Source organism: Clupea harengus, chromosome 3 (assembly GCF_900700415.2).
Source record: "Clupea harengus chromosome 3, Ch_v2.0.2, whole genome shotgun sequence".
Classification (NCBI taxonomy): domain Eukaryota; kingdom Metazoa; phylum Chordata; class Actinopteri; order Clupeiformes; family Clupeidae; genus Clupea; species Clupea harengus.
This window is the reverse complement of record NC_045154.1, coordinates 12,042,763-12,069,788: the sequence shown is the minus strand read 5'-3', so window position 1 is coordinate 12,069,788 and position 27,026 is coordinate 12,042,763. Positions and strand designations below refer to the sequence as shown.

General features: G+C 41.4%; 1 protein-coding gene across 1 annotated transcript in view; it reads left to right on the top strand.

Annotated features, from left to right (window-relative positions):
* Positions 1-18,517: 18,517 nt before the first annotated feature.
* The window catches only part of LOC105892127 (cytosolic carboxypeptidase 4), a 90,079-nt gene continuing 81,570 nt past the window's right edge, over positions 18,518-27,026 (top strand). Inside the window, exons 1-4 of the mRNA XM_031564583.2 lie at positions 18,518-18,756; positions 23,138-23,201; positions 23,743-23,889; positions 26,684-26,815. Of these exons, the coding sequence (XP_031420443.1) occupies positions 18,565-18,756; positions 23,138-23,201; positions 23,743-23,889; positions 26,684-26,815 (535 nt within the window). The 5' untranslated portion in view covers positions 18,518-18,564. The remainder of the gene's footprint in view (positions 18,757-23,137; positions 23,202-23,742; positions 23,890-26,683; positions 26,816-27,026) is intronic.

Here is a 27,026-nt window from a genome sequence, read left to right as displayed (position 1 = left end):
AGTAGAGTCGTGGAGAGCTGTTGTAATTCTAGATGAGAACAACACTAACTTTTATTTTTAACTTTTAGTTTTGTGAAATGTTACCTTTGGTAAACTGCGTACACTCATAAAGGCGCCAGTATGATAGCCTATCAAAATTTAAAGCAGCAGTAAGGACTTTTGGTTGAAAACCAGCAAGCCAGTAACCTAAAAATCAAACATCAACAGCACTGTTGGCACTGATAAACAAAATGTCGTACCCAGAAAGCTTTAGTTACATTTCTGAAGGACGGTCTGTCCCGGGCTGCTGAACTATATATTGCATAGCCAGGGGTGTTATTCCTTATAATTCATGTGAAGTTATTAATGTATCATCATTAAAAATATTACTACTATATACTGTGTTCTGGGCAAAAATTACCGTATGAAACTTCTGTTTTAAAAATGTAACATTGTTCAAGTTGTTGACTCTGGTCAGAAATTGCTGGGTCTTTAAAATGTATGACTGTAATAGTTTTAGGAGTGAAAATAAATGGTAAAGTTGTCAGAGGTCACATTTAAAGCAGTTAGTTGGGTGCTGATATGAATAGGTTTGCATTTTTGTCATAAATCACACTGGTCAATGGTTTTATAAAATTGTAAAATTTCAGATTCTATGTGTACATTCTATGCATATTTTAAGTGTGTGTTGTTAATTCTTAAATACATTGTAAAATACTAATAATCTTGGGATTTGCATTTGTATGCATGTTAAAACATTTTGTGAATTTCCTTGATTTTGATTAAAACTGTCATGAAGACAATTACTTGCATATTTAATGGTTTAAATAAAATAGATAAAAATCAAATGTTTACAATATTTGAAAAAAAGTATTATTCACGTTTATGTCGGGCCAGTCAATTCTGACTGGAACCACAAGTGTAACCATGTTGCGAACAGAACATTATGGTTAAAAAAGGAAATGCTGTTTCAGTCTGCAAAGGCCCTAGCCCTCAGGTCTTGGCATTATTACATAGATGTTGAAGACATCATGTTCCCATTTTAACCAGCTGAGCCCAAGACACTCACATGTATTATTTTATCGAATCATTCAGCACACTTTCAGATTTACAGTCCACCCCTGACTCTGAATGGCAGCACCAGCTTTAATGATCATATCAGGCACATTTTATTCAGAGGCTCTATTGTATGGGAGATGTGAGGGAATTTGAATAGTAATTTGGTAAAATATTCTATTGAAAATGATCTACTATAATAGCCTACTATATTAGCATATGGACAGATTGGACATAATGTCATTTTTTGAAACCTGATTATTAGTGCTGTCAAACGATTAAAATATTTAATCGCGATTAATCGCATTTATGTCATAGTTAACTCAAAATGAATCGCGATTAATCGCAAATTTGTATCTATTCTAAATGTCCCTTCGTTTATTTATTTTTTCCATCATTTTATTTTTATTTTAATGCCCCTATCAACATGGAAAAGTGGATTGGCTTGCTTTAAGCAAATGTTTTATTTGATTGAAAACCAACATTGCCAAACAGGGCGGTACAAAATAAAATTATAAAGTGCACATTTCAGGTAAACAAGGACTCAGCCTATAGTGCAGTTAAACCATGGCTTAATATTTTCTTTTTTTCAAGTTTGCTGGGAACATAGCAGTCAGGCCTCTTATTTCAGAAACAATGAACAGCGAGCTGCCTGTTGACATTTTCAGACAACAGTGAAGCTCGCTTCTTTTGCACAACACAACTTTTAAAAATAAACTTTCCATTCAGAAGCTTTTTATCATCCATTTCGCCGTATCGCACTCACCATTCACTGAAACCGTAACATTAGCCTACTACACAGTTTGCGAGGACAAAGACAACGTTAATAAAAATAAAAAATAATAATAATAAAAAAAAAAACGCGTTAATCTCGCGATAAATTAACGGCGTTAAAATGGGTTTGCGTTAACGCCGTTAATAACGCGTTAAACTGACAGCACTACTGATTATACATCAAAGATAATTATTAATCTTTAAATGATAGGCTTTGTTCAGACTGCTCAAAATAACTGGCCTTTCATAAAACTGTGCATCCATCTGCATGCATGTGAGTGATTTGGAAGACTAATCTGAGATGGTCACAGAGGAACAAAATCACTACAACATCCTTAATGCTGTCATATTAAATTCATAGTGCTGGTCAGAATTCATATAGTTACTGTATTAAGATTTTATCTTAATCCAACAGGTGCATTTTCCTCATTGGATTGTGTTACAATTATAATAGACACCAGATATTACAGTACATTGGACATGAATGCAGACATGGACATGGCTTAAACCATAACTTACTCCAGAAGAACAGCCTAAATATACCACAAGAGGTTCATCTAAATCTCAAATTATGATATTCATGTCTTAATCAAAAGGTTTTAGTCATATAATGACAATAATGACTGAGAATTCGTGTATACTATGCAAGCATAAATGTAATTCTGTGTCTGACTGTGTGAGCTGGCTGTAATACAGTTATATGTGGTATGAGACACTCCAATGGTCTCATCTGTCAGGGTTCAGAGCCAAGGCCATGTCAACAGCTGGGGTCGAAATGACAAATGGTTGATCTTGTGGGCCTACACGTCGACACAAAAGCACACGCAATGTTGTAAAATGCACATGCATCCAATCGCTGTGACCTTTTTGGCTGATGGATGACTAGTTAATGCTCCATGTCCTGAATCCAATGACCTTTGACGTGGTTTTCGTGGGACCTGTGCTCAGATGCACTTGCGTGGTGAAATATATCATATTTTAACCCTGTTTACCTGAATGTGGGCAAAGACATTTGAACTGGATGATGACAAGCAACTGAAGACAATACAACACTGCATTCTGGGATGTTTATACTATGATGGGTTTTTATGACGAAATAGCAAGAGGTTCAGCACGGGGCCCAAGTGGAGCAAGATCAGGCTTGCAGTCTTAAAGACGCATAAAACAGAATGATGTCTTTTTGATGACTCTGATTGCAGCCACTTGTTGTCTCCTGGGTTTGTTCAACATGGGGTCTGCAGCAATAAATGCATTTTAAGGTTGAGTAGTGCCTGTAGCAATCACAGAACAAATCATCACTCATTTCTGGAGTTGAAGTAACGTCAGCGGTTCAACTGTACCGCTCTGCATATTTACCACAGGTCTGTAATGGCTGCTTCCTTAAGTCTCAAACCTTTGGGGTTCTTCAGATGGAAACTCAGTGCCCTGAAAAAACCTTTTGATGAACCTGTGCTAGTACAAGGCATTCAGAGATTTTTTCTTTGCTATAAAGACACACAGCTACATTAATTGCCATTCTGTGTTAGGAGTTCCGTCCACTCTTTCAAATAAAGAAAAATCCTTTTCATAAAGTTGATATATTCATCTACATTTTGAAATGGGTGCAGTTAATTACAGTTCACCTAAATTTGCTGTCTCCTAAAACAGGTCTAATTTCATATATTTCTGCTCTTCATCTAGATGATTTCACATGGCATTTGGTTCTGCCAATCTGCCCAGTATAATACCTTAAGGATTTTCACTGTGATCTTTGTGTGTGCAGAAAAGGGACATATGACAGAGGACACACTTACAAACCCTCCTCCTCCTTGACACGTCTTGGTCAGATTTGAATGTCCTCCCCTATGTTTGGCACCTTCACCACCTTGCAGTGGCCAGAGTCAGGTAGCATTACTCTTTCTCAGAGGAACACGTTTATATTTAGTGAGAGTATAGTGTGTACAATGTTTTGCAACCCAGTGGTCATCTCTGCAAAATCAACGCTTGACAGGATGGAAATTATCTTAATGCGTACTGTAGCCTACCAACCAAACAAATAAAAAATATTATAAACAAACAACAAAAAAGATTTCAGAAATGTTTTTATGACTTTTGCTTTAGCCCAACATCTGCTTAAGCCTAAGAGAACCTCCAAGGAGGCAATGTCATAAAGACTAGTGGCAATGTCATAAAGACTAGTGGCCCTTGACAACATATTGAAAGACCGTTCTAATAAGTCTGATGACATGAGTCAAGAGACATCAAACCCTTTTCAAACAACATAGCACTGCACAGATCTGTGTAATAAACATAACATAGAATGTGAGTGTATCCAGTTATAATTAGGTTGATTGGAACTCCCTATTGTAAAACTTTGAGTTTTACTGTGGTGTATAGGCCATTACCCACTGGTCAATGTTCCAGTGGCATTGTGGCAAGTTGTTGCAAAATCATGATATTTGTTTGCCAGCCCTGTAAGAAAAGACATATGACACATGTGATATATCATAAAAGAACCTCACTTTGCATTCTGCCAACAACACCTGTAATTGGTGTATGTGCTCAATATAACAGTCTCTCATGTAGTATTGCATATTATTGCATGGCATATCATTTGAAAAATTATTTACATTTCCTGTTGTTAAAGTACTCTCATTACTAGTGTGCTTAAAGTGGGGAATGGCATCTACATCTTTCCTCTGCCTCTCTCCCACACCCCGAACACACACACACACACACAATACTCCTCCTGACCTTCCCTCTGACCCTGGCTGGCTCCTCTGACCCCACCCTGGTGCACCTGCTCATGTTCACAGCCAAGTATCCTGACCCTGTTGAACTTCACCCAGATTGTCTGCACCCAGCTGCTTCCTCATATAACTCTAGTCCACCTGTACTGTATACCATAGACATATATACAAAGACGCCCCATTGGCCTTTGGATCGCGTGTCAACTCGCCGCCATCTTGGGGAGGTGAAGACTGGCCTGCAAACAAACGCAAGTGAACGGTGGAGCTGCGGCTTTTCTGTATAAAAGGACTATAGCGTTTACATTTCTCAACCGATTTCATTGAGTCGTTTATATATTAAAGGGTTTATGATCTACGTGGAGTACAAAAAAAGTTTTGTCTCCATGTTACTTAGAATCTTGTCGTCGCAGCAACATTCTGAAGCAGTCAATGGGGCGTCTATGTACTGTATATATGTCTATGCTGTATACCCCCAATACATGTTGAGAAGTAGTGCTGCAATTTACATTATGCAGTTTCGAATGGCTCCTGTGCACTGTAATCTAGCATGTTGTAGTTTTTTTATTTTAATTTAGTTTTTTGGTTGAATGTGGGCCACCCAGCATACCCTATTCAAATAATCTGGGCAATCTAAAGCAATGTGTGTGTGTCTCTCTGAGGAGTGTGTGAGGACCATGAAACTACAGCCAGTGGCGGTTCTACACGGAGGCCTGGGGTGGCCCGTGCCCCCGTAGACATGTCCCTGGCCACCCCGTGCTGACCAAATAAAAAAAAATATTAATTTATTATGATTTTACACCTGAGCGCCAAAAGCGGAACTAATGCGACGCAACGTTCTACACGGGTAAATTAAAGCGGCGCACCCAAACACTGTAGTCTGCCAGGTGTGGTGCTCGTCCGTGGATACCAGGTGACGTCACTGTGTCTAAGCGCCGCCATATTTGTGTCCAACACGGACACAGTAGTCTGTCAGAAAGTTGGGACAAAATAAAGTTGAAGTTAATGAATATGGATCGCCAAAAACAAATCCTTAAGGAGACATCACATAAAAAAGCAAATGCTTAGATTTTAGTATGAATAGCAGTGGCGATTTTAGCCCGAAATTTCTGGTGGGGCAATTTTGTATGACGATATGTTCGTTGTCATGACTGTGTTCGCCAGCTAACCAACCACTAGAATTAGAAAATACTACATTTAAAAAGTCTAAATTTGAAGAAACTATAAACAGAAAACAATACTATTATAATGTGGCGGTCGGGAGAATTGCAGCCGCCTTGTAGGGGTAACACTTTACTTAGCTGAGGGGAACTGAGCGGGACAGGATCTAGGTCCTCCACACCCAACGCCTATGGCCTCAATGTCCGTGTGTACGAGCAGGTTGTCCCCTGTTTAGCAGCCTAGACTAGGCACCGGCCCTTGAGATGGCTTCAGGATGAAGGGAAATGTCTGGTGCCCCCCCTGAAGTGCATGCAGTGTGTATGAGGTAAGCACTAAGACCCTGTTTACACGCTGGGAAAACGCATATATTTTCATGCGGTTTGGCCTTTCATTTACGTGAAAACGGAGGTTTTATCACGGAAAGCGATCATTTCTAAAAACTCCGGCCAAAGTGGAGATGTCTGAAAACTCAGTTTTTGTGTTTGGGTGTGCACTAGGTCAAACGGAGTTTTAGGTTCTCAAACGTCACAGTATGCGACTAAAAATGCATCACGTCATGTGAGCGTCCTATGTTTACAGTTAGTTTGCTTACTGATCATGGATGCTGTTAAGGTAGTGCTCATTTATACGTTAATGCAAACGCTTTTGGCCTGTTTGTATTTACAAACACAACTGCTTTTCTATATCGAGGAGCAGAGGCGAAGAACTGCACGGAGGTCAGTAGTCTTTCTACAGCTTTCACTCCCAAGACATAGGTACATTGCCTGCCAACGGTTTTGGATCCGACCAGGGCGAACCGCTGTCTGGTGGGAAAACTCCTCCCGGAGGAATGGCATGAGAACTTCCGAATGTCGTGCTTATCACTACTGTCTCTTTCGGAGTTATTGCATCCCTCCATAGAAGACATAGTTGACTTCTGCGGGTTCATGTAAACACAAACTTTTTTGAAAACAATCTTGTGTGTACAACGTTATTTTTGAAAACGGAGGGGCAGAAATATTAGTTTCTGTAAAAACCCGGCTATGTGTAAATGTGGTCTAAACTGACCTGACACCACCCCACTCTACCCAAGTCCTGCTAACCAGATGAGGCGCCCCTACCCCCAGGTAAGTAACCCAAAACACAGAATTGATGACATTTTAAACAAACTCTTTTAGTGGACTTTCCTATTATACCGCAAATTTCACTCAGTCTTTGTTAAGTGTGCCATTCTAACAAACTGGACTGACAATACTAATTACTTCAAGACAGGCATACAACATACATATATACAACATACAATTTAAATGGCACTCAACAGTATGTTATCAGCATGGAGGAGCTGACCATTCCGCTCCTTCAGCCGTCTGTGTGGGTGAGAGTGTGTGCGTGTGTGTGTGTGTCACGGAATGCGCGCAAAGTCTGATGTCCCTTCCAGTGAGATGCGCGAGAGCGCGTTTGTGTGTGTGTGTGTGTGTGGGTATGAGAGCACAAGCGCAGCGTTAGTTCGTTGAGTTCAGTCTGCGCAACTTGTGCGTGATTAGTCAGTGTGTATGGTAGTGTGATATAGAGATACCCGTAAGCAGCAGAGATCACGTTGAGGATGCCGATGGATGGCAGGCTAAACTTCAGTATGGCAGCGAACTTCCCAGCCGAACCTCGTGGTGAGTAGCTAGAGGGTGACGTGCACTATGATGGCTAACCGTTCTGATCAGCAACTTTCTGTTCAGTATGTAATGATATGAACTGGCTCTTACTTTCAAAGAAAACGTGGAATAGTTCAACAGTTAGTTTATGCGACCTATATGATATAACTGGCACTAGACTCACACTTACACGCTCGTACAGCCGTCTTCATCAGTGTGTTAGCCTATCTGTGTGTCGTCATCCACATCGCTAACAGCAAAACGTTCACCTACCTAACTAGATGCTGCCCGACTTTGGCGCTCGCACCATTAAAGAAAACGTTTGCTATTCAGAGCGACTTCACTGGTCCAAAACTAAACACCTAATGCGACCACTTGTTTATCTGAAAAGTAACTTTCTTAAAAACTCAACTCACTTGCTCAACTCGACTATCTCTCCATTCTGCTCGCGCCACTCATCTCTTAACGGTTCTTCTGCTCGTGCACCTACCCTCTGCACGTTCATGCGAACTCACGTCCTCTTAAAGGCGCAGCCACTATTTGTACCCGTTACAATAATATTATTATTATAATTATTATATTATTACTGTTAACGGGTAGGTTTGTCTCTTCAGCCATCAACCTTGTGGCATTGTTTATTAAAGAACTGTGCACCATATGTTGCTCTCTGTGAGGGTCAGGTAACAGAGAGAGACAGGGTGAACATCCCTCTTTATAAGGTAGTGGTGTCATCAGTCACACGTGACTCCATGCCATATGAGGCGCAATAGCGCCTCCTCCTGAACAAATATAATTACATGCATTCATACACTTATCCACTCTCAACAATTATTATACCGATATATTATTATATATGACTACCTAGCTACTATTGGTTACAAAAATCTTATAATTTGTATGTGCCCCTCTGGTTAAACACTGGCCCCTCCTTGGCCCCCCTAGTAAAAATGGTCTAGAACCGCCACTGCCTACAGCTAATGGGACAACTAACTCTTATCTAGTGTGGACACCAAATGCCCAGAATATTCTTCAGTTGAAAGGCCGATTTCCTTAAAGGTAGGGTAAGCGATAATGGAGAAAACTCAACAGCCAAACAAATACACCCCTCCATTCAGTGACCCCCCGCCCCCCCAAGTCCCAAGTTCATGGACAAGCATTGTCAAGGCAACGGCACTCACAATTGGGCTAGCTTACCAAAAGGGAAATATGGCAGAATCCTGAGCATCTGCTGCGCTTGACAGACGATGGAGATTGTCTAGATGTTCTAGCCTTATACGGCATGGAGGTAGATTTGTCTTTCTCATAGTTGAAGCAAAACAAACGTTGTAATATAAAACGTCATCAAACAAATGACATGCAAGCACACAAAAACCCAACATCCATTTACAGAGGCAGGGCTGTATGTGACCATGTGGAGAACCGTGATGAGATATCCACTGAATTTGACAAAAAGTGTATTGGATTAGAATCACTTACTGTAGCTGGAAATGGTCTGCGGAGTCTACTATTCTAAATCAATAAGAAGTTTTGTCAAATTCAGTGAATTGCTCTTAACAGTCCTCTAGTTGTCCGTTCAGTGTGAGGGCTGAACAAATCTGGTGTTCGTATACAGCCCTGGCTTTGTAAATGGGAAACAAATATAGTGGCTCGGACCGAGCTATAAACAATTCCAGCCAATCAATACGTTGTTTCAGGTACACAGAAAGGAGGGGTGTGATTTCATTGGCTGTTGAGTTCAAATATCAACAAGCTTTCGCCAGAATCGCGGACTGCATCATAAATTGTAGCATGTGTGAAATATTTTGCAGCCGTTCAGCAACAGGAGCCAGATTTGAACTAGCTCAACTCTGGTCTGCTCTACAAAATAGCTAGACTGTTACTCTAACCCAGTTTTTAAACTACTGACACATGCAAGTAGAGATTTGCACAGCCCTTCAACCCAGACAAGGTGTGACTATTTGATGTGCACAATGAAACGCAAAACAAACACAAAATATATAAATAATGGGAAAGTATGTGTCTGAAGCTATCAGTAAGAAACTGATGATGAAGATTTCATGGGAGATATTTTTTTAGTGCTTATTTGCCTTCTGTAGAACCTTCTCATAATCTATCCAGAATTTATAATACTACAGTTCATGACCCCCACAAGGCTGTACCCATGGGCTGTACTGATGCACACATATGCTTATGGAAGTCAACATCATATAGTTATATAGGGATTGTCAGGTTGTGCACCGTGATGATTTCAACACTTTGAATGAACTACATCTAGTTTTTCCGTTTGTCTCTGTTTGTCCGTCTGTGTCTGTCTCTCTGTCTGTTTAGCAAAAACAAATAGGCTGATTTTCATGAAACTTGGTGGAGGGGTGTAGCATGAACCAAGGGTAGCCAGCAGCTAAGTACAGATTTGAAAATCAGAACAGTGTGTGGCGTGTTCTCCATCCACTCTTCATGCCTCGTCTAAAACAGGCCCAAGATAGGAGTGTGACAGAGGGAAAGAAATGGACACAGACACAGGGAAAATATTGAGAGAAGTGAGAAGACAATGAGTTACAGTTTGTAACAGGAAAAAAAGAGAGTTAGCGGAAGCGACAGGGAATTTGCTATACTTGGGCTGCCTTGTGTTAAGCCCAGTGCTTAGGCATAACCTGTTGAAAAGGTCAGAAATCTATTTCAACTCCACTCCACTGCTCTCTAGGGAAATGCCTCAGCTCTCTCCTGCTAGACAGAGACATCTCTCTGGCTAATGACACTGCATGGCAAATGCTTTGCAATTAGGCCAGGGGACAGTGGATGATTAGCGGATGAAATCACGTTAAAATTATTAAATCACGGAATGATGAACATCCCCAACAGTTTTACAAATTAGTGCCACTGTGTATTTGTATAATTTCATATCATATGTTTCCTTGTGCTGTATTTAACGGTAAGCATCTATTGTCTGTGATGTTGGTTGACGGTCCCATGTTGTTTATGACATGTATACTGCCCTCTTCTGGTGATATATTGCCAATGCTCTAGTGTGACATGACCTTGGTGGCCTGATCACACTACACCCCCTGCAGTGGAGCTATGTGGTGTGTTCCCAAGACGTGACACGTCTCTCAATCACAGGACTCAATCTGTGGCCTAATGTATACCCTACAGGCCCTGAAGAGTGATTTAAAAGTCACTGCCACTTGCTTGATAGTGTTACAATTCTCGAAAGGTAATATATAAGCACGCTGTCATGATCTAGCATACTGAGAATGACCTGCCCACAAGGACTGGGAAAAACACAAGAAGGAAAGCATATTGCACCTTTATGTCATGCATTTTCCTTGTTTGGTGAAAAAGTGATGGCTTAGTTCCAGGAGGGTGTGGGTGGAAATGTGCTGTCTCTTTAAGCCTGGTCCAGTCCCCAAGGCTTCTGATTATTCACAAAGTTTTCTTTCATGGCTGATGCCAAAATACTCTGTGTGTGTTTGTGTCTGTGTGTGTATGCGTGTGTGTGTATGTGAGTATGTGTGGGTGTGCATGTGTTTGTGTGTGTGTTTATGTCTGTGTGTATATCACTCAGTGTCAACCCTATCCTGAGAAGTAGAGTTTGTTCGTGTGTGTGTGTGTGTGTGTGTGTGTGCGTGCATGCACATCAGTCAGTGTCCTGAACTATCCTTAGAAGTGGCGTTTATTCGTGTGGGCATGTTGGGCAGACACAGAAGTTTTGTCAGCCAACGCCAGGTCATGCCCTCGCCCTGATACCCTGAGCTAATGTGTCTTACAAAGCTACAATCTCCAGGACGGTCACTGAAAGCCCAACCGCCCGCCACTCTTGGATATCTCTCATTTGCCTCTGGTAACAGATACGGTAGGTTTACCAAACTGCTAATTTGCTTTTTCTTCACATCAACGTTGTTACTTGAACTTATAATGTATCCTTACCGCAACAGCTTCTTCCAGTAGGCAGCTAAAAGTAGCCAACATATAGTAGTTGTAATACTTCACTTCAGAATAGAATTGCTGAAGTTGTAATAGCTACAAAATGTTACTATCCATTTTAATAGCCCAAAGTATAGGAGTGAATGTTCTTTGCTTCTTCCATCCAGTGTAGTCAAAAACCAGTAGCTGAAGTACCACTTTGTGGACCTTAGTAGACCAGACCAGAGGAGATGTTTGTGTTTCTGTGTTCCTCTTCCAGTCATCCTCTCCCTTTTCCAGAGACTGGCACAGGGCTGTTGCAGACACAACCAGGAGCGGTAGAGAGTGGAAGTAGACACAGAAACAGCTCCAGAATCAAGAACCGATAGATTTTCTTGTGTTTCTGTGTCCCAGGGAAAGGAACATGACTAGAACATGACTTCAATGGGTTCAATTCCTGATTGTTGTAGGTTATCTAAAAGCCATGCTAAACACCTGACCTTTAAAGCAGGTGTGTCAAAATGATAATCTGGAAAACAATATGAAAAAACGAATCATGCCAAAAAGGTGTACTACTGCATTTAATTCAGAACAGAATAAGATGATTTTAGTTACAAATGGAATTATTTTTGGTTATTGAATACATTATTCATATATAGAAACGAAATATCAGAACTGATGACTGTGCTATGCTTTTTTGATGTTTATATAGCCTACAATAGTTTTAGCAATCAGTAAAGTATCTCCTCCAGATTGAGACCAATGGCTTCCACAGTGATGCTAGCGAGCTGTGGGCTGATTTACACAGACCTGCACTGTAACAGGGTGTTTGTGCGTGTTGGTGACCTTTCAGCGTATAATGACACTGCTGATTTACTGCTGCAGGCCGTGGTCCGGTCCAGTACCACCTGGCATGTCAGCCAGTGAGAGATCCAATGTCTCAAATTCGTACTCAGCTTTAAGTGTGCGAGATATTCTTTTAAAGCAGAAAACCATAAGAAAAATATTAGATATGAGGAATGAATCTTCTTTGGCCTTTATCTCAGGTGATTTTGTATGGAGTTAGATTTGTTTCATAATTCACAAACAAACGAAACGCGATTCAAACAAACGAAACGCAAGTCACAAACAAACGAAACGCGATTCAAACGAACGAAACGCGATTCACAAATGAATTTCACGATTCATACATGTATTTTGTGACTCACAAATCAATGACCCCATGACATTTGTTTGCAACCTGACGAACACGAGTTACAAATCCCTGCATTCGTCTGTGTGGATTTTTGGAACTTTCCTAACGCGTTTAGATTCACAAATGCATTTTTTCTAAAAGATATTCTCTGCAGCCTATCAGATCTCTTCCAATTTGAGCCAATCACATTATAGTGTCTATGTGGACTACAAACCACCCGTCATGGTTATGGACATTGTCCGAGATCACGAGCAATGACATCTGGTAGCTGCTCACCAAATGTTAGTGAAATATAGCTTGTTAATCTTATTAAACCGATTATCATACGTGGTTGAATATTATTGAGAATGGCAGGATCCATGTTTAGTCATTTTAAGTGTTCCCTAGGCTAACGTTTAGCAAGCTAGCTAGTCAATGTCTAACATAACATTGGCCTTGCTAACATGGATAGAGCTGCGCTTGCTGAATTAGTTTGCTCTCTAGCCAGGTAACATCTTACATAGGACTTTAGTGAACAGATCATTAAAACTATTTTTTTTCCAAAGCAGGGGCTGTCAAGTCAAGTTGAGGCAGCAGCACATGTTCTTGTGCAAGCCCTAGCTAGGAATATTTCCCCAATGCCAGAGAGCCGAGCAGCAGAGAGCATAGTTAGGGCTGTAACTATAGCCTCTACCATACCTAATACCGACAATACTAGGGTGAGACAGGCTATGAGAAGGTAATAAATACACAGTGCACAGACACACATAAGGTGCTTCAGAATTCTACGGAATATTAGCCTAAATTCGAATGAATGGACCATCCCAGCATTCAGATGTCTGCTATAATTTACATTGGGCATGCAATTACCAATTTCTAGCTACCAATGCTTAACTACCAAGCTACTGCCACACAATTTTATTATTTTGACATGCCACACAATTTAACCATGTAAGATGTGGCTAGAGAGCAAACATATGCAGCAAGCTTAGCTCTATCCATGTCAGCAAGGCCTAGCTTGCTAAACGTTAGCCTAGGAAACACTTAAAATGACTAAACATGGATCCTGCCATTCTCAAGAATATTCAACCATATATGATAATCGGTTTAATAAGATTAACAAGCTATATTTCACTAACATTTAGTGGGCAGCTAACAGATGCCATTGCTCGTGATCTCGGACAATGTCCATAACTATGACGGGTGGTTTGTAGTCCACATAGACACTATAATGTGATTGGCTAAAATTGGAAGAGATCTGATAGGCTGCAGAGAATATCTTTTAGAAAAAATGCATTTGTGAATCTAAACGCGTTAGGAAAGTTCCAAAAATCCACACAGACGAATGCAGGGATTTGTAACTCGTGTTCGTCAGGTTGCCATGGGGTCATTTATTTGTGAATCACAAAATACATTTGTGAATCGTGAAATACATTTGTGAATCGCGTTTCGTTTGTTTGAATCGCGTTTCGTTTGTTTGTGATCCGCGTTTCGTTTGTTTGTGACTCGCGTTTCGTTTGTTTGAATCGTGTTTCGTTTGTTTGTGAATTATGAAACAAATCTCACTCCATAATTTTGCTCTGGCAGATAATCTCTTGTGAAGAATGAGAAAACAGTTTTGCAGGCTCATGCCTGGGAGTGTAACCCCTTCACAACTCAATCCCACATGTTTCCAGAAGTTTCCAGAAGACAAACACTCTCTCTCGCTCTCTCTCTCTCTCCCTCTCTCTCTGTCTCTCTCAGCTTGTGTCTGTGAGAACTGTCTCTCTCTCTCTCTCTCTCTCTCTCTCTCTCGCTCTCTCTCTCTCTCTCTGTCTCTCAGTTTGTGTCTGTGAGAACTGTCTTTCTCTTTCTCTCTGTCTTTTGTGTCTGACTCTCTCTTTTTTTTTCTCTCTCTCTCTCTCTCTCTCTCATTTATATCACAGTGGGGGGGCTGGGCTGGCCTGGACTCTGGGAATGAGAATGTCTCTGTTCTACTCATCCCTCACATGCATTTGCGCGGACATTCTGTCCCTCTCATTACTTTCCCCTCCTCCTGACATATATACCTGTCATCGCTCCTAATAGACAGTCCGCCTGTCCACCCTCTCTCTAATCCCGGCAGTATAAATAGCCCTGCGCCCTGCTTCCCGCTGACCCCCTTTCCGTTTGCTTTACCAAAATAGGGAGGCCTTTGTTTATATTTACACAGGTGTTTTTCGGCATTCCGATGTGTATGATGCATATTACCTCCCGGGCCCTGGTTTAAGTGAGATATGCTGGTTAATGGTGTTGATTGTGATGGTAATGGTAGACTGGGGTTGATCCCCCGTGCTTGTGTCGGGAGGCTCCTGTCTTCACATAGGGGATTCTCCTGTGATTCAGTGTCAACCTCTCGTCTGAGAGTCTGCCGAGCTGATGAGGTGATGAATTGTGGAGGGACGGGCGCAGGCGCATCTTAAGCCTCTCGGTTGTGGATAGGGCTGAACGATTAATTGCATTTGCGATTTAATCGCGATATGATAGAACGCGATTTTCTAACCGCAACGTTCGCGATTAAAAAACGTGGTCTAAAAAAAAAAAAAAAAAAAAAAAAATTCATTTTTTTTTTTTTTTTTTTAAGATGGTACATTTTGCACACAGTGTTTAAAAAGTGCATGCCTAGTGTTTATACTTAAAATGACTTTTTTTAAATTACTTAAATGCACAGTGGCAAAGCCACCGATTTGTTGTTCTTGTTTCTGTAATGAGCAGTTAAATAAAAATGTAAAATGTGGGAAAGAATATACACTAAATGTATCTAATATTGTGTTGGTCATATTTAAATCATTAATTACGTTTTGTTGGGAAAAAAAGAGGATAAAAAAAAAAATCGCATATTAAATCGCAATCGCAATATTTTGGTAAAAAAATCGCAATTAGATTATTTTCCCAAATCGTTCAGCCCTAGTTGTGGAGCAGCTCAGTTAGAACACAAAATCCCTCCGGTGTTCCGGTAGCACGTATCGAAAAAAAAAACACACAACACAAACCAACAAACTAACAAAAAAACATTTTACAGCAACACTGTAAAAAATCTTTTTTGCACAGCAGTACAGTATAAAAGCTCTACACAGTAGAGTATGAGTACAGTATAAAAGTAATCTACCACATTCACATTTATTCCTCTTTCGGTAAAACATTTTATTATTATTATTATAACTAATTCAAATGAGTTTAAAGATTGACCAATGCTATGAGTGGCTACTTCTTTTTGTGAACATGTGTGATTATTAGGGGTGGGGAAAAAAATCGATTTTTCGATTTCTCTCGATTCTCTCTAGAACGATTCTGTCTCGATTCAGAAAAGTTCATAATCGATTTTTAATTTAAAAAAAAAGAATGTTTTTTTTTTTTTTTTACACATTCATTTTGTGTTGAAATGCAAGCTGCATCGATTATTGCATTGTTTAATAGGAAGTCATAATTGTGACAAGGAAAAACTTTTTCTCTAATAAAAAAAATAGATCTGTTCATTTTCTTTAATTATCAAACACAAAGTAGGAAGTGATTTGAGACTCTGAGTAGCAAACTCAAATGTTTTAAAAATGGAGATGCATCGATAATCGCTTTATCGGTTTAGAATTGGTAATCGATAATCGGTTTAGAATCGAGAATCAGTTTAGAATCGAGAATCGGTTTAGAATCGAGAATCGGTTTAGAATCGAATCGTTGACCTCTGAATCGGAATCGAATCGAATCGTGAGGTGCCAAGAGATTCCCACCCCTAGTGATTATGTTTTAAGTATTATATACGTGCACTGTTTGTGTGGTGTTTTTGAAGTTCCTATGCAGTGTGCTCTCTATGTAATACAATACAATAACCTTAAGATTAAAATAAGATTAATATTGCACCAGCAGTATTGGGTCTTGGGCCACATTGCATTTCTGATTCGCATATTGAACTTGAAGAAGGAGATCCCATACATCAGGTCAGGTCAGGAGCAGGTCAGCTAGTAATACCCAGAGTTAGAGCTTAACATGGGGAAGGAGAGTTTAGCCATGACGCCACTCGCAGCAGCAGCTGCTGGACGATGGACGAACCCCATTTTAGTCACTCTTTTTATTGCAACACTTTTTCCTCATGTTTATTTCCGTATTTATATCCCTAATATGAATGTTGTAATCTTTAATTTAACTTCTTTTAACTTTTGCATTTTATATTGCATATTAACTCCATTTATAGTAAGTGCTATCATTTTACCTTCCTTTTTAATTGTCCAGTTCCTGTAAGAATTCCTGTAATTATTGTTTTAGGTAAGACTTGATTTTATTGAGGTTAAAATATTTTCTGCATTAGTCCTATAGTATTACCACTGCTCTTTTTCATGCGAGTCAAAGCTCTGTGTGGTTTTCGGGTTTCCAGAATACTGTAGTCCTGTAGTATTCCCACTCCTTATGTGAGTCATATTGGAACCTGAGGGAGTTGGGAACTGGGGAGTCTTGGGGGTGTTAATCTTTTACCCATGCTTTCCTTTCATATTTTCTTTCCAGCACTTCACTCACAATCCCCAAGAATGTTTCACTCTTTCGACAGACCTTTGTATTCAATTTACCATCTTTGCCTTACTGTTGCTCTGAAAATAAATGTCAAAATGTCAAAAGGAAAAGTTCTGAATAGACCTAACCATATAGAGGATTTAGCACTTCACTTGGATCCTTTTCTCTTTCAGTGCTTTCTGTACTGTGTGTGTGTGTGTGTGTGTGTGTGTGTGTGTGTGTACGTGTGCGTGAGTGTGTGTTTATATGTGTGTGTGTATGTGTTTGTGTGTGTGTGTGTGTGTGTGTTTGTGTGTGTTCGTGCATGTGTGTCTTATCTCTGGGCCAAGGTCCTACTTTTCAACCCCCTCCATGACGCTAGTGTCGCTATGTGTGGATAGATTAGTGGAGCCAATGTACCCCAGATAAACTGGATGCTGTCCAAATAGGATGGTTTTCCGAGGATATGCGCACTGGCCATTGTAAAGCTGTCATCCATATTTGACCCCATAGCATGTGTGCTGTTGATATACCAGGGCTTTCAAGAAGCTTAGCTGACTGTATATGGTAAATCGGTGGGGAATCAATTCATTGACATTAAAGACAGGCAGTTCCAGTCAAAATACATACAAAAAACATCATAAATTGGATTACAAGTGTTGAAGATTATAAGGTTTATCGGTGGAGGGGAGGGTAGAATTGTGTAGTATGGTATAGTACCATTCAGTGGTTCAATACAGCATTGCATAGTACAGAGGGACATTCCAAAGTATGCTGTTAGATCATAGGGGCAACCTACAGTATGCCCATTCAATAACATTAGGGTGGGAAACCTCATGTTGATGACCATGTTTATTGCTACTGGCCTCTCTTCATTCCTGGTGTATTGTAGCGGTTTCTTGTTAAAGGTTGAGGTCTCCCTCTGCTGAAACATGAGTGCGGTGCCAGCTGTCAGTGGACTCCCTGGCTTCAGCCTTTGTTATGTTTTCATTCTCTATCACTCCTCAGCAGGAGCTGCCCCTGTGACAGCCATGACCCCCTCTCTCACACCCACTAAACCTGCTTCCAGAACATACACAGACACACACTCACATTCCACAAGCACACGCTCACACACACAGACACACAGACATAGACACACACACACATCACGCACATCACGCACACACATGCACATATGTACACACGCACACAGACACACACACACACACACACACACACACACACACACACAAACATACACTCATGCCACGTGCACCACAGCCACGCACACTGACATTTACAGAGAACAAACACACATGCACACAAACACACTCTGTCCTGTGTCTGTCCCGTTCCATGAGGTGTCCAGTCGGTTTCCCTAATCCCGCTGTCTCATCAGACCTTTTTATAGGGGACTCATCAGCAGGCTGTAGGACAAATGCTTTGGAGGGATTCATCAGCAGCGATAGAGTTACAGCACGCCAGCTCAAACAGCTCCCTCCCTCCACACACTCTCACACACACACACACACACACACATGCACCCCGCTGCTTCCACCGCCTCTAACTGGCTTTCGTGTCAAACTAAGTGTGTGTGTTGGAGGAGGTGGGGGGGGGGGGGGGGGGGGGTGGTGGTGTTGGAGAGGCTGTATTGCGTGTCACATACGGTGCTCTGCGTCACTCTGCTTAAATGGTTGTGTGTCTCCTTCTCTCTGCCTCCACCCCCCCTGACTTTGTTTCTCCCTCTCTTTTCCCTCTCCTCCCCTCTCCTCTCTCCCTCTCTCTGTTGATCCCACACTCCCTCTCTGTAGAGCGGATCAGGCAGCCCAGCATGGCAGCCCCGAGCACCAGCGGACTGGAGGTTCTGCTCTCCACACTGAAGGTAGGCGTCAGGCTAACACCAATGCTAACGCCAATGCTAATGCCAACGCTCACTTGGGTACCGCTTAAGTGTTTCCACGTGTTTCAAAGAGCCTCTGAACAGCAGGAAAGAGCAATTGAACAATGAAAAAAAAAACAATAATAGGAGATGGTCAGCTTTTGGTCTCTCGGACTTCAAACTAAAACAAGTTTTTACTTAAAAAAGTACATTGGGAAAAACATGCTGTTCTTGAGTGTGTGTATGAGAGGCAGTTTCAGGTTATGAGCCTGTACATAAGTCAGCATTTGGACTATGCTGTGCTGTGCTGTGCTGTTGCTGGGTGGGTATGTGTGTGAACTTATCTGGTTATGTGCTGTTGTCAAGTTTAGAGAGTGTCCGCGCTGTGAGTTGTCATTGAATGTATGCGAGCATAAGACAGCGTTCAGACTACGTGCTGACAGGCTAGCACACTGCCAGCAATTCTGTTTGCACTCATAATTAAACATACAGTACTGTCCAGCAACTTTCACTGGCTACATAATAGTTCCTGTCTTCGAAGTAAAGCACATGGCTTGTAAACCCAACTGGATATTTGTGCTCTATTTGTAATTGTAGTGTTTTCTAATTTAATAAACGATAAATATGCATAAAACACTAGTTATATGAGTGTGCTTACATTTACAATATCATGGGTATTAAACATAATATACCCCTGCAATCGCTACAATATGCAGTCTGTATACAAAAGTTTCATACTTTAATGATAATCTTGGCTGTTGTGCTACATAATCTGTGCATGTTGTGACTGGAATTTTAATGGTGTTCGTGCAGCTGTTCCATCATGAAAATAATACATTTGAAGTATTGATAATTAGTATTAAAACAGAAACATTAAACACAAATGGTAAACCCTTAGCATTTGTTTAAATCTGGGTTTGAAGTGTTCAAGGGACTTTTTTACGCAGATAACCAGTGGTGAATTATTAATGACATTTTGTAGACATTTCCATTATGTTTAGATTAGAAGGATTCTGTGTGAAAGATAAGTGGCATTAAGATATATGGCAGCTAATTTCCTGTACGCTGATGGGGAGTCGAATGAGTGAGTGTGCAAAAGTCTGACTTACCTCTTCTTTGCAGGAGTTGATTGCCTGTGTATATTATGTATGTTTTTTTTTTCCAGAAGACTTCACAGTATGTCTTTTGGAAAATAGCTCAAGTTCAGGGGCATATTCTATGCGTAAATATTTGGAGCATAACTTACAACTTTGCCCCAGAGTTCTTGGTTCCATCGTCTGTGTATAGTGCTGATGGCTGAGGATCTTAGTCGGAAAGCGAACTGAGGCAGATGCTCCTGATTCACCCACAGCAACGGGTAATCTAACATTTAGTCATTTAGCAGACGCTTTTATCCAAAGCGACGTACAAAGGAAAAATCTTTCCTTCAGCCCTGAGCTACTCAGGATGGCTCTTATTCACAGTCCTGAGTTCAGTATGGGGTATTTACTGGTACACCCACAGCAACTGGCGCTGGAGTGCTCCTGTGGTAGCTTCTAGTTCACACAGGTCAGGCCAGTCGTCTGTCATCGCCAAGCTCAGCTTTGTCCACACACCGTGAAAGACTTCCCCCATCTTACCTTATCTGAGCTCTACACTGGGTGGCACAGAGGATGTAACCTCAAACCTAAATGCCCCCCATCTGCGAGGGAACCGAAGCCTAAGGCCTAAGAAACCTGGATTCTTATTTGTATACCACGTTGAACAGGAGATGCATCACTCTCTCTGCAACCTTGCGAGAGCGTGACTTTGGAAAGAGAGACTCCTAGCCCATGCAGGAGACCACTACATGTCTCTTTTCCTCTGGAAAGACAGGGAAAGAGAGACACCTAGCCCATGCAGGAGACAACTACACGTCTCTTTTCCTCTGGAAAGACAGGGAAAGAGAGACACCTAGCCCATGCAGGAGACAACTACACGTCTCTTTCTCTCTCTCTTCCTGCCATCTCCGTGTGTCTCCATTTTCCACCTCTTTGTATGTTTCTGTCTTTCATAAGATGATTAGAGAGCATGACAGACGCGGGCCGCCGTCCTCGCTGGTGGCTGTGTGTTTAGTTGATCACCTGTGTTGCGCGACGGTCCTCTGTTTCCTGCGACGGCTCTCCCGCCCCCAGGTGAGGCATCGGGTGTGCCAGCTCCAAGCTGCTTTCCCATCATGCTCTGCAGCGGGAGGGGCGAGCTCACAGGGTGTGTGTGTGTGTGTGTGTGTGTGTTGCAGCTGAGTGAGTAAACAAAGGGCAGTTCTAGTGATGCTGATTTGCCTGCTTTAGCAAATGTGTAAAGGCCTGTGGATAGATATCACTCAAGTTTTATGTTGTTGATAGAGATCTGTAGCTATAAATACTGTAGCGTTTTTATTAGGTTCAATTGCAGTAGATGGTAGCACAGCAGCTGTGCTTTGTATCTGCTTTGGAATTCTCAAGACATCCACTACTGCATGCACTATCTATCTATCTATCTATCTATCTATCTATCTATCTAGTTATCTATCTATCTATCTATCTATCTATCTATCTATCTATCTATTCATCCATCCATCCATCCATCCATCCATCCAACCATGCATCCACCCATCCCATGCAGCTCTGCCACATTATCATTGTTTGTGTTTAAAATGTAGATGTACATACTGTATATATTCTACATTGAGTATATTGTGTATTAGCATAAATCTATTGGTATACAATGTATTTTTAAAATGTATTGTACATATGCATTTAAGAAGTCTTGCATAGTTCTATGGGGACCTGCAGTTTAAAGTAGATCCAGTAACTAATAATTATGTGATAATGATATGATCTTAACAGTAACAGTCACATTACTGACATCTTAAATGTCTGTAATATTTGAGTTTTGTTCGTCTGCTCTGTGGTTTATAATGTTCTGTCAAATCAGTTGCGTTATATTTCAAAATAAAAGCTCTTTCTTTACATTTGCAAGGAACGAAATAAATTACGGTGTGCGAATTGCCACAACAGTGCTGTGTACCCCTAACTCACTGTAAGAGATACATAAATATGTATTACGGTGTGCTGTGGGTTAATAAGTTGCAAAGTAGTTAAGCAGAACTGCAACACTGTACACCACTGTGGATCAACACATGGAAACATCACCCCACGCCCCCATGCACTTTCCAGCCCTCTATTGCCACTTCAGTAGTCTGCCATGGCTCTAATGTGGTGCCTGGCATCTGGTTGGCACAGGCCTTGGCAATGATGATGGCAAAGCTATATTTGTGCAGAGATGCTGTTGTTTGGCTAGAACATGTTCATTTTGATGGCAGTGGCGTATATTGGATTTCAATGCTGGAAGTATTTTCAAAAGATCACAACCACATCATTGAATGGCTAAAGGGGTATGAGACACAGAGGGTATGAGGGGTATGAGACACAGAGGGTATGAGGGGTATGAGGCACAGAGGGTATGAGGGGTATGAATAAGACACTACAAGAGTGAAGGAAGAGCTAAGCCTTTTGCTCTCTTCAGTAGCTTGACACAGTACACACCACTTGAATGGTCCGGTGGTAGCCAACTCTTCATTTGCATACATACATACATACATACATACATACATACATACATACATACATACATACATACATACATACATACATACATACATACATACATGCATGCATACAAACATACATACATGTACGTACATACATACATACATACATACATACATACATACATACATACATACATACATACATACATACATACAGGTACGTACATACATACATACATACATACATACAGGTACATACATACAGGTACATACATACATACATACATACATACATACATACATACATACATACAGGTAACAGTATGGGCTTGTAAATGCCCTCTTTACTTTATTTACTTGAGATTATCTGTAGGCCACATACCCCATCTGTTATATCTGGTCAACATCCTTAGTCCACTTCAAATGTCTCAATGGATATGCTGATTGTAATATTAGAGACAGATTGCGCCCGAGATAAGGAGAGAAGGGAGGGAGAGTAGAGGGGGAAACGGGACAGGGAGAAGCAGGAAGATAAAGAGAGAGGTGAAGAATGTGAAGAGGGCTATAGAAAGTGTCTTCTCCAGGGCTCTTGGGTATGGACTGTTTGTTTCTACATTAACATTACATTTACATTAAGTCATTTAGCAGACGCTTTTATCCAAAGCAACATACAAAGGAGAAAACATACTACTTTACATAAAGAATAAAAAGTGCTGGAATGTAACTACTGTAAGTGCGAGTTAGAGGAGTCTCTGGTGATTCAGCAGTTTCTTCCTGAGTACAATGCTCTGTATGTTTGTTTACATTCCTCTGTTCCTCCCTGCTTTGTTCCAGGATGTAGGTGACATTGAGAGCACTCTCAACATCCTCAACGTGCTGGATGAGCTGCTCTCTGCCGGTGAGTCACTGAGAGAGCTCTCACACAAATCAAAGAAAAGAAAAACAAAGAAAAAAAGAAGAAGAAGAAAAAAGGGGGACAATAAAAGAATGAAATGAAATCAAAAGACTGCCTGTGCTGAGGCTCCATCATAACTCACTCTGAACCAATTAGTGGCCTCAAACTCAAGCCCTTGGCATCGACTCTGTTTTCATTTATAGCGTTTCAAAGAACTTGTCCAACTGCAAAGCCAATACGTGTGGTAAATCCCCCTTAAACCATCAAAACCACACAAACACAATGTTTGATCTAGTTATAAGCCATCACTCAAACAGTAAAGAAAAGAAAAGAGAATAGAAGAAAGCAAATAACCCATAGCTTGTTTTCTACACGGATGTTATTTGTTTCTCCTGACTGTCCTCTCTCCCTCTCTCTCTATCTCTCTCTCTCTCTCCCTTTGTGTGTCTGTGTGTGTGTGTTTGTGTGTGTGTGTGTTTGTGTGTGTGTGTTTGTGTGTGTGTGTGTGTGTGTGTGTGTGTGTGTGTGTTTGTGTGTGTTTTAGGATCCGACAGACGGATCCACTACATGATCTCTAAAGGTGGTAGCGAGTCTCTCCTCATGGCTCTGGTGAACACTGTCGACACCATCCCACCTAACTACACCTTACTGCTGCCCATTCTGCACCTAGTGGCCAAGGTGGGACACAGAGGTAAGACACCATCCCACTAACCTGATGTACCATGGTCATATATCACAGCTGACCCATATTGTGTATCTGGTAGGATACACACACGTACACACACACACACACACAAACTTACAGTATACATACACGCACAAAACCTTCTCGTACCGTTTTTCGGACATTTCTACGTCTATGTCTACAACTATGTCTATGACACCATTTCAAAGACAGTTTAGTCAATAGTAGTGCTTGGTGAAGATCAGGTTGTGGATGCCTCCTAGTGCACGGGTGACATCGGGGTGGTGTTTTGTCTAGCCACTGTCTTCCCTATGCGTTAAATGTGCTCTGTTGTTTGCCTGAAGACAAGCATCAGCCATGTGCATAGATAACATTTATTTTTCCGGGGAAGACCAGTGTATGGATGATATTTTGTCTGTCATCTATTTAAGATCAGCATATAGATTAGACCTGGTTTTACCTCAGGTGAAATATATGGTTGAAATGAGGATCAGCATACATGGCTGACATTTCATCTAGTAAAGGGAACGTATGCTTAAAATACTGTGTTGTCTAGCTAGTGACCAGTGTATGGGTGAACTGTAGTCTGATGTCTAAGAAACACCAATGCACAGGTGAAAGATGGTCTGCTGTTTATTGAAGATCAGTATATTTGTGTAAATGTGGTCTGTCACTTGGTGATTGGACAAATCACTGAAATGTGACCAGTTCATGACCAGCATATCATCACAACATGACTTGTTCATTGGCTTTTCATTTCTAAGTATCCACAGATGTAAAGAACGTGATCTGAAACTCAAATGCTCAGGTGTCAGGATTCTGTTGCATTGAAATGAGAAGTTCTTCATTTAAATTGTAGATATAAAACCTCTCAGGGAGCAATTTATAGGAATCACTGCAATGAAAGAACCCACTTTTCTTTGACAGTGGTGTCAACAGTGCAGATTGAAGTTAGATGTTTGGAAACTCAGCTGCTAACCAGTCCTTTCCCTGAGTCCCTCTTCCTGACTGAGCTTGGACACTCATTGTTTAGAGTTATATCAGATCCTGACTGAATAGGACTTAGAAGATCACCTCTTCTCTCTGAAGTCTAAAGCCTGAGGCAGTGACAGAAGCCTATAGTTACTGATGGCTGCCTAAAAGTCTGAATAGTTTTGGCACACAGGCCTCCAGCAAGTGCTCTGAATTAGTATGGCTAGCTTTCATAGCAGTCTACTTCCTCGAACCTGCTTAACAATTAAGATGTTGTTGTGCTTAGCAATTGTATTATATGCAGGGTTTTACCAGTTTTTTGTAGGTCATTTCTATAATAGCCTCATATTCATTTTGTTGGTATATGGCAATGTGAAAGACTGACAAGCTCACCTATCATTCCCACTAGCCATTCGGGCTATTCACTATGTAGCTTTGCGCTCTGGGTTAGAGAGCCTGCAAATCAGCTTTTTGCCCAGATGTTGCAAACAAAATGCAATAAATATTCTTGCGTAAAAGGCACGTATCAGTCAGAGTCAGTCTATTTCTGGAGGACTCTGAGGCTGCGGCAAGGTCAGGAGAAAGCCCCGGTGAAGCTCCGGAGCTCAGGGTGTCGGAGGGTCATAAACAAAGCGCGCAGCTCGTGGTGTCGGCCCACTCGTCCTGGCACAGACTCACTGGGAGTGTAATCAGAGAGTGGAGAGAGAGAAAGAGAGATAGATAGAAAGAGAGAGAGAGAGAGAGAGGGGTGTCTATAAAACGACTCCTGTGTCGCTCTGCTCGGCTTGCCACTCGCCTCCTCCATTTGACTCCCCTTCTATCTGACTCCTCTTCTCTATTTGTAGCGCAGAGGCGAGAGGCCTGTCAATGGCTCTGTCAGTGGTGAATGTGGTGAAGCCCCCTAACCCCTCCTCCCCGCCACCATCACCCCTGAACTTTGATTAACTCAGATACGCTTCCTTCGCCACGTTTGCTTCAGTGGACTTTGTGTGATTGTTACCAGAAGGTGCTGCTCTCGGTGTAATAAACATTTCTGGTCATGTTCAGCGAAAAATACTGCCTCCCCATGCGTGTGATGATTATCTCTTGGCAAGAAAAAACAAATCAGTTTCCCTTGACTACATCCACCAGTTCCTGCTCACTATAGTCATTGTAATGTTTACCCACTGGCGTAGCCTATGAATTAGGAATGAAATTCCCAGAGGTGAACCTCAGGCATCTACTGACATTGTCATAAACATGCACTAATCATGATGTGGCGTCATGGCTTCTTGTTAGATTGTGAGACTGGTTGTGTGTATTTTATTGCAACAACCGAAAAGTGAAAAGTTGTGTTTGTCTTCTTTTGAAAAATTGTGTTTGTTTACCACTGAAGCGAGAAAACAAACAAATGTTACGTGACCCGTAGTCTCAAGGGGCGAGACATTACTTAAGCACTTTGTGACAGGAGTTCCCTTCTCGAATTTTAAAACACTGTGTTGTTGAGTTTTGAGAGCTGATGGTGAAAAGATCGACTTTCTTTCTCAAAACCACCCAAACGTGACAGTCAACCTAGCAGTTTTAATTTTCTTCACCACTCAGAACTTTCTTCACAAGGAGAGCACATGATTCAGAATATACTAAACACATCCTAATCATTCCCTCACACATTTAGAATTCCCCTAAGGTGGTGCACACTGAGAGACTAAAAGCCCATATACCATATACCATAGACTATAACCCATGTTCTCTGTCTTTCTCTCTCTCTCTCTCTCTCTCTCTCTCTCTCTCTTTCCCTGTGTGTGTGTCTCTCTCTCGCTCTCTCTCTTTGTGTGTGTGTGGCTGCCAGACCACAGGATTGGTGTGAAGGCAGAAAAGGCGGAGGCCGTGCTGCTGATGCTTGGGTTGCTCCGTCAGAACCTGAAGGATGCGAAGAGAGCTGCTGCCTGTCTGTGGGTGCTCCAGGTCTTCTGTACCTCAGGTAACATCCCTGCCCCTCAGATACCATAACATACATGCCCTGCACATAACATACCTGTCCCTCAGGTAATTTACCCGTTGCTCAGGTAACATACCTTTTGCACAGGTTACATACCTGCCCCTCAGTAGTATTCAGTGGACAGAGCTTGGTATCATTGTATTGCGAAGGGCTATGTAAATGACACCTACGTTATTTTAGTCAGCAATTACAT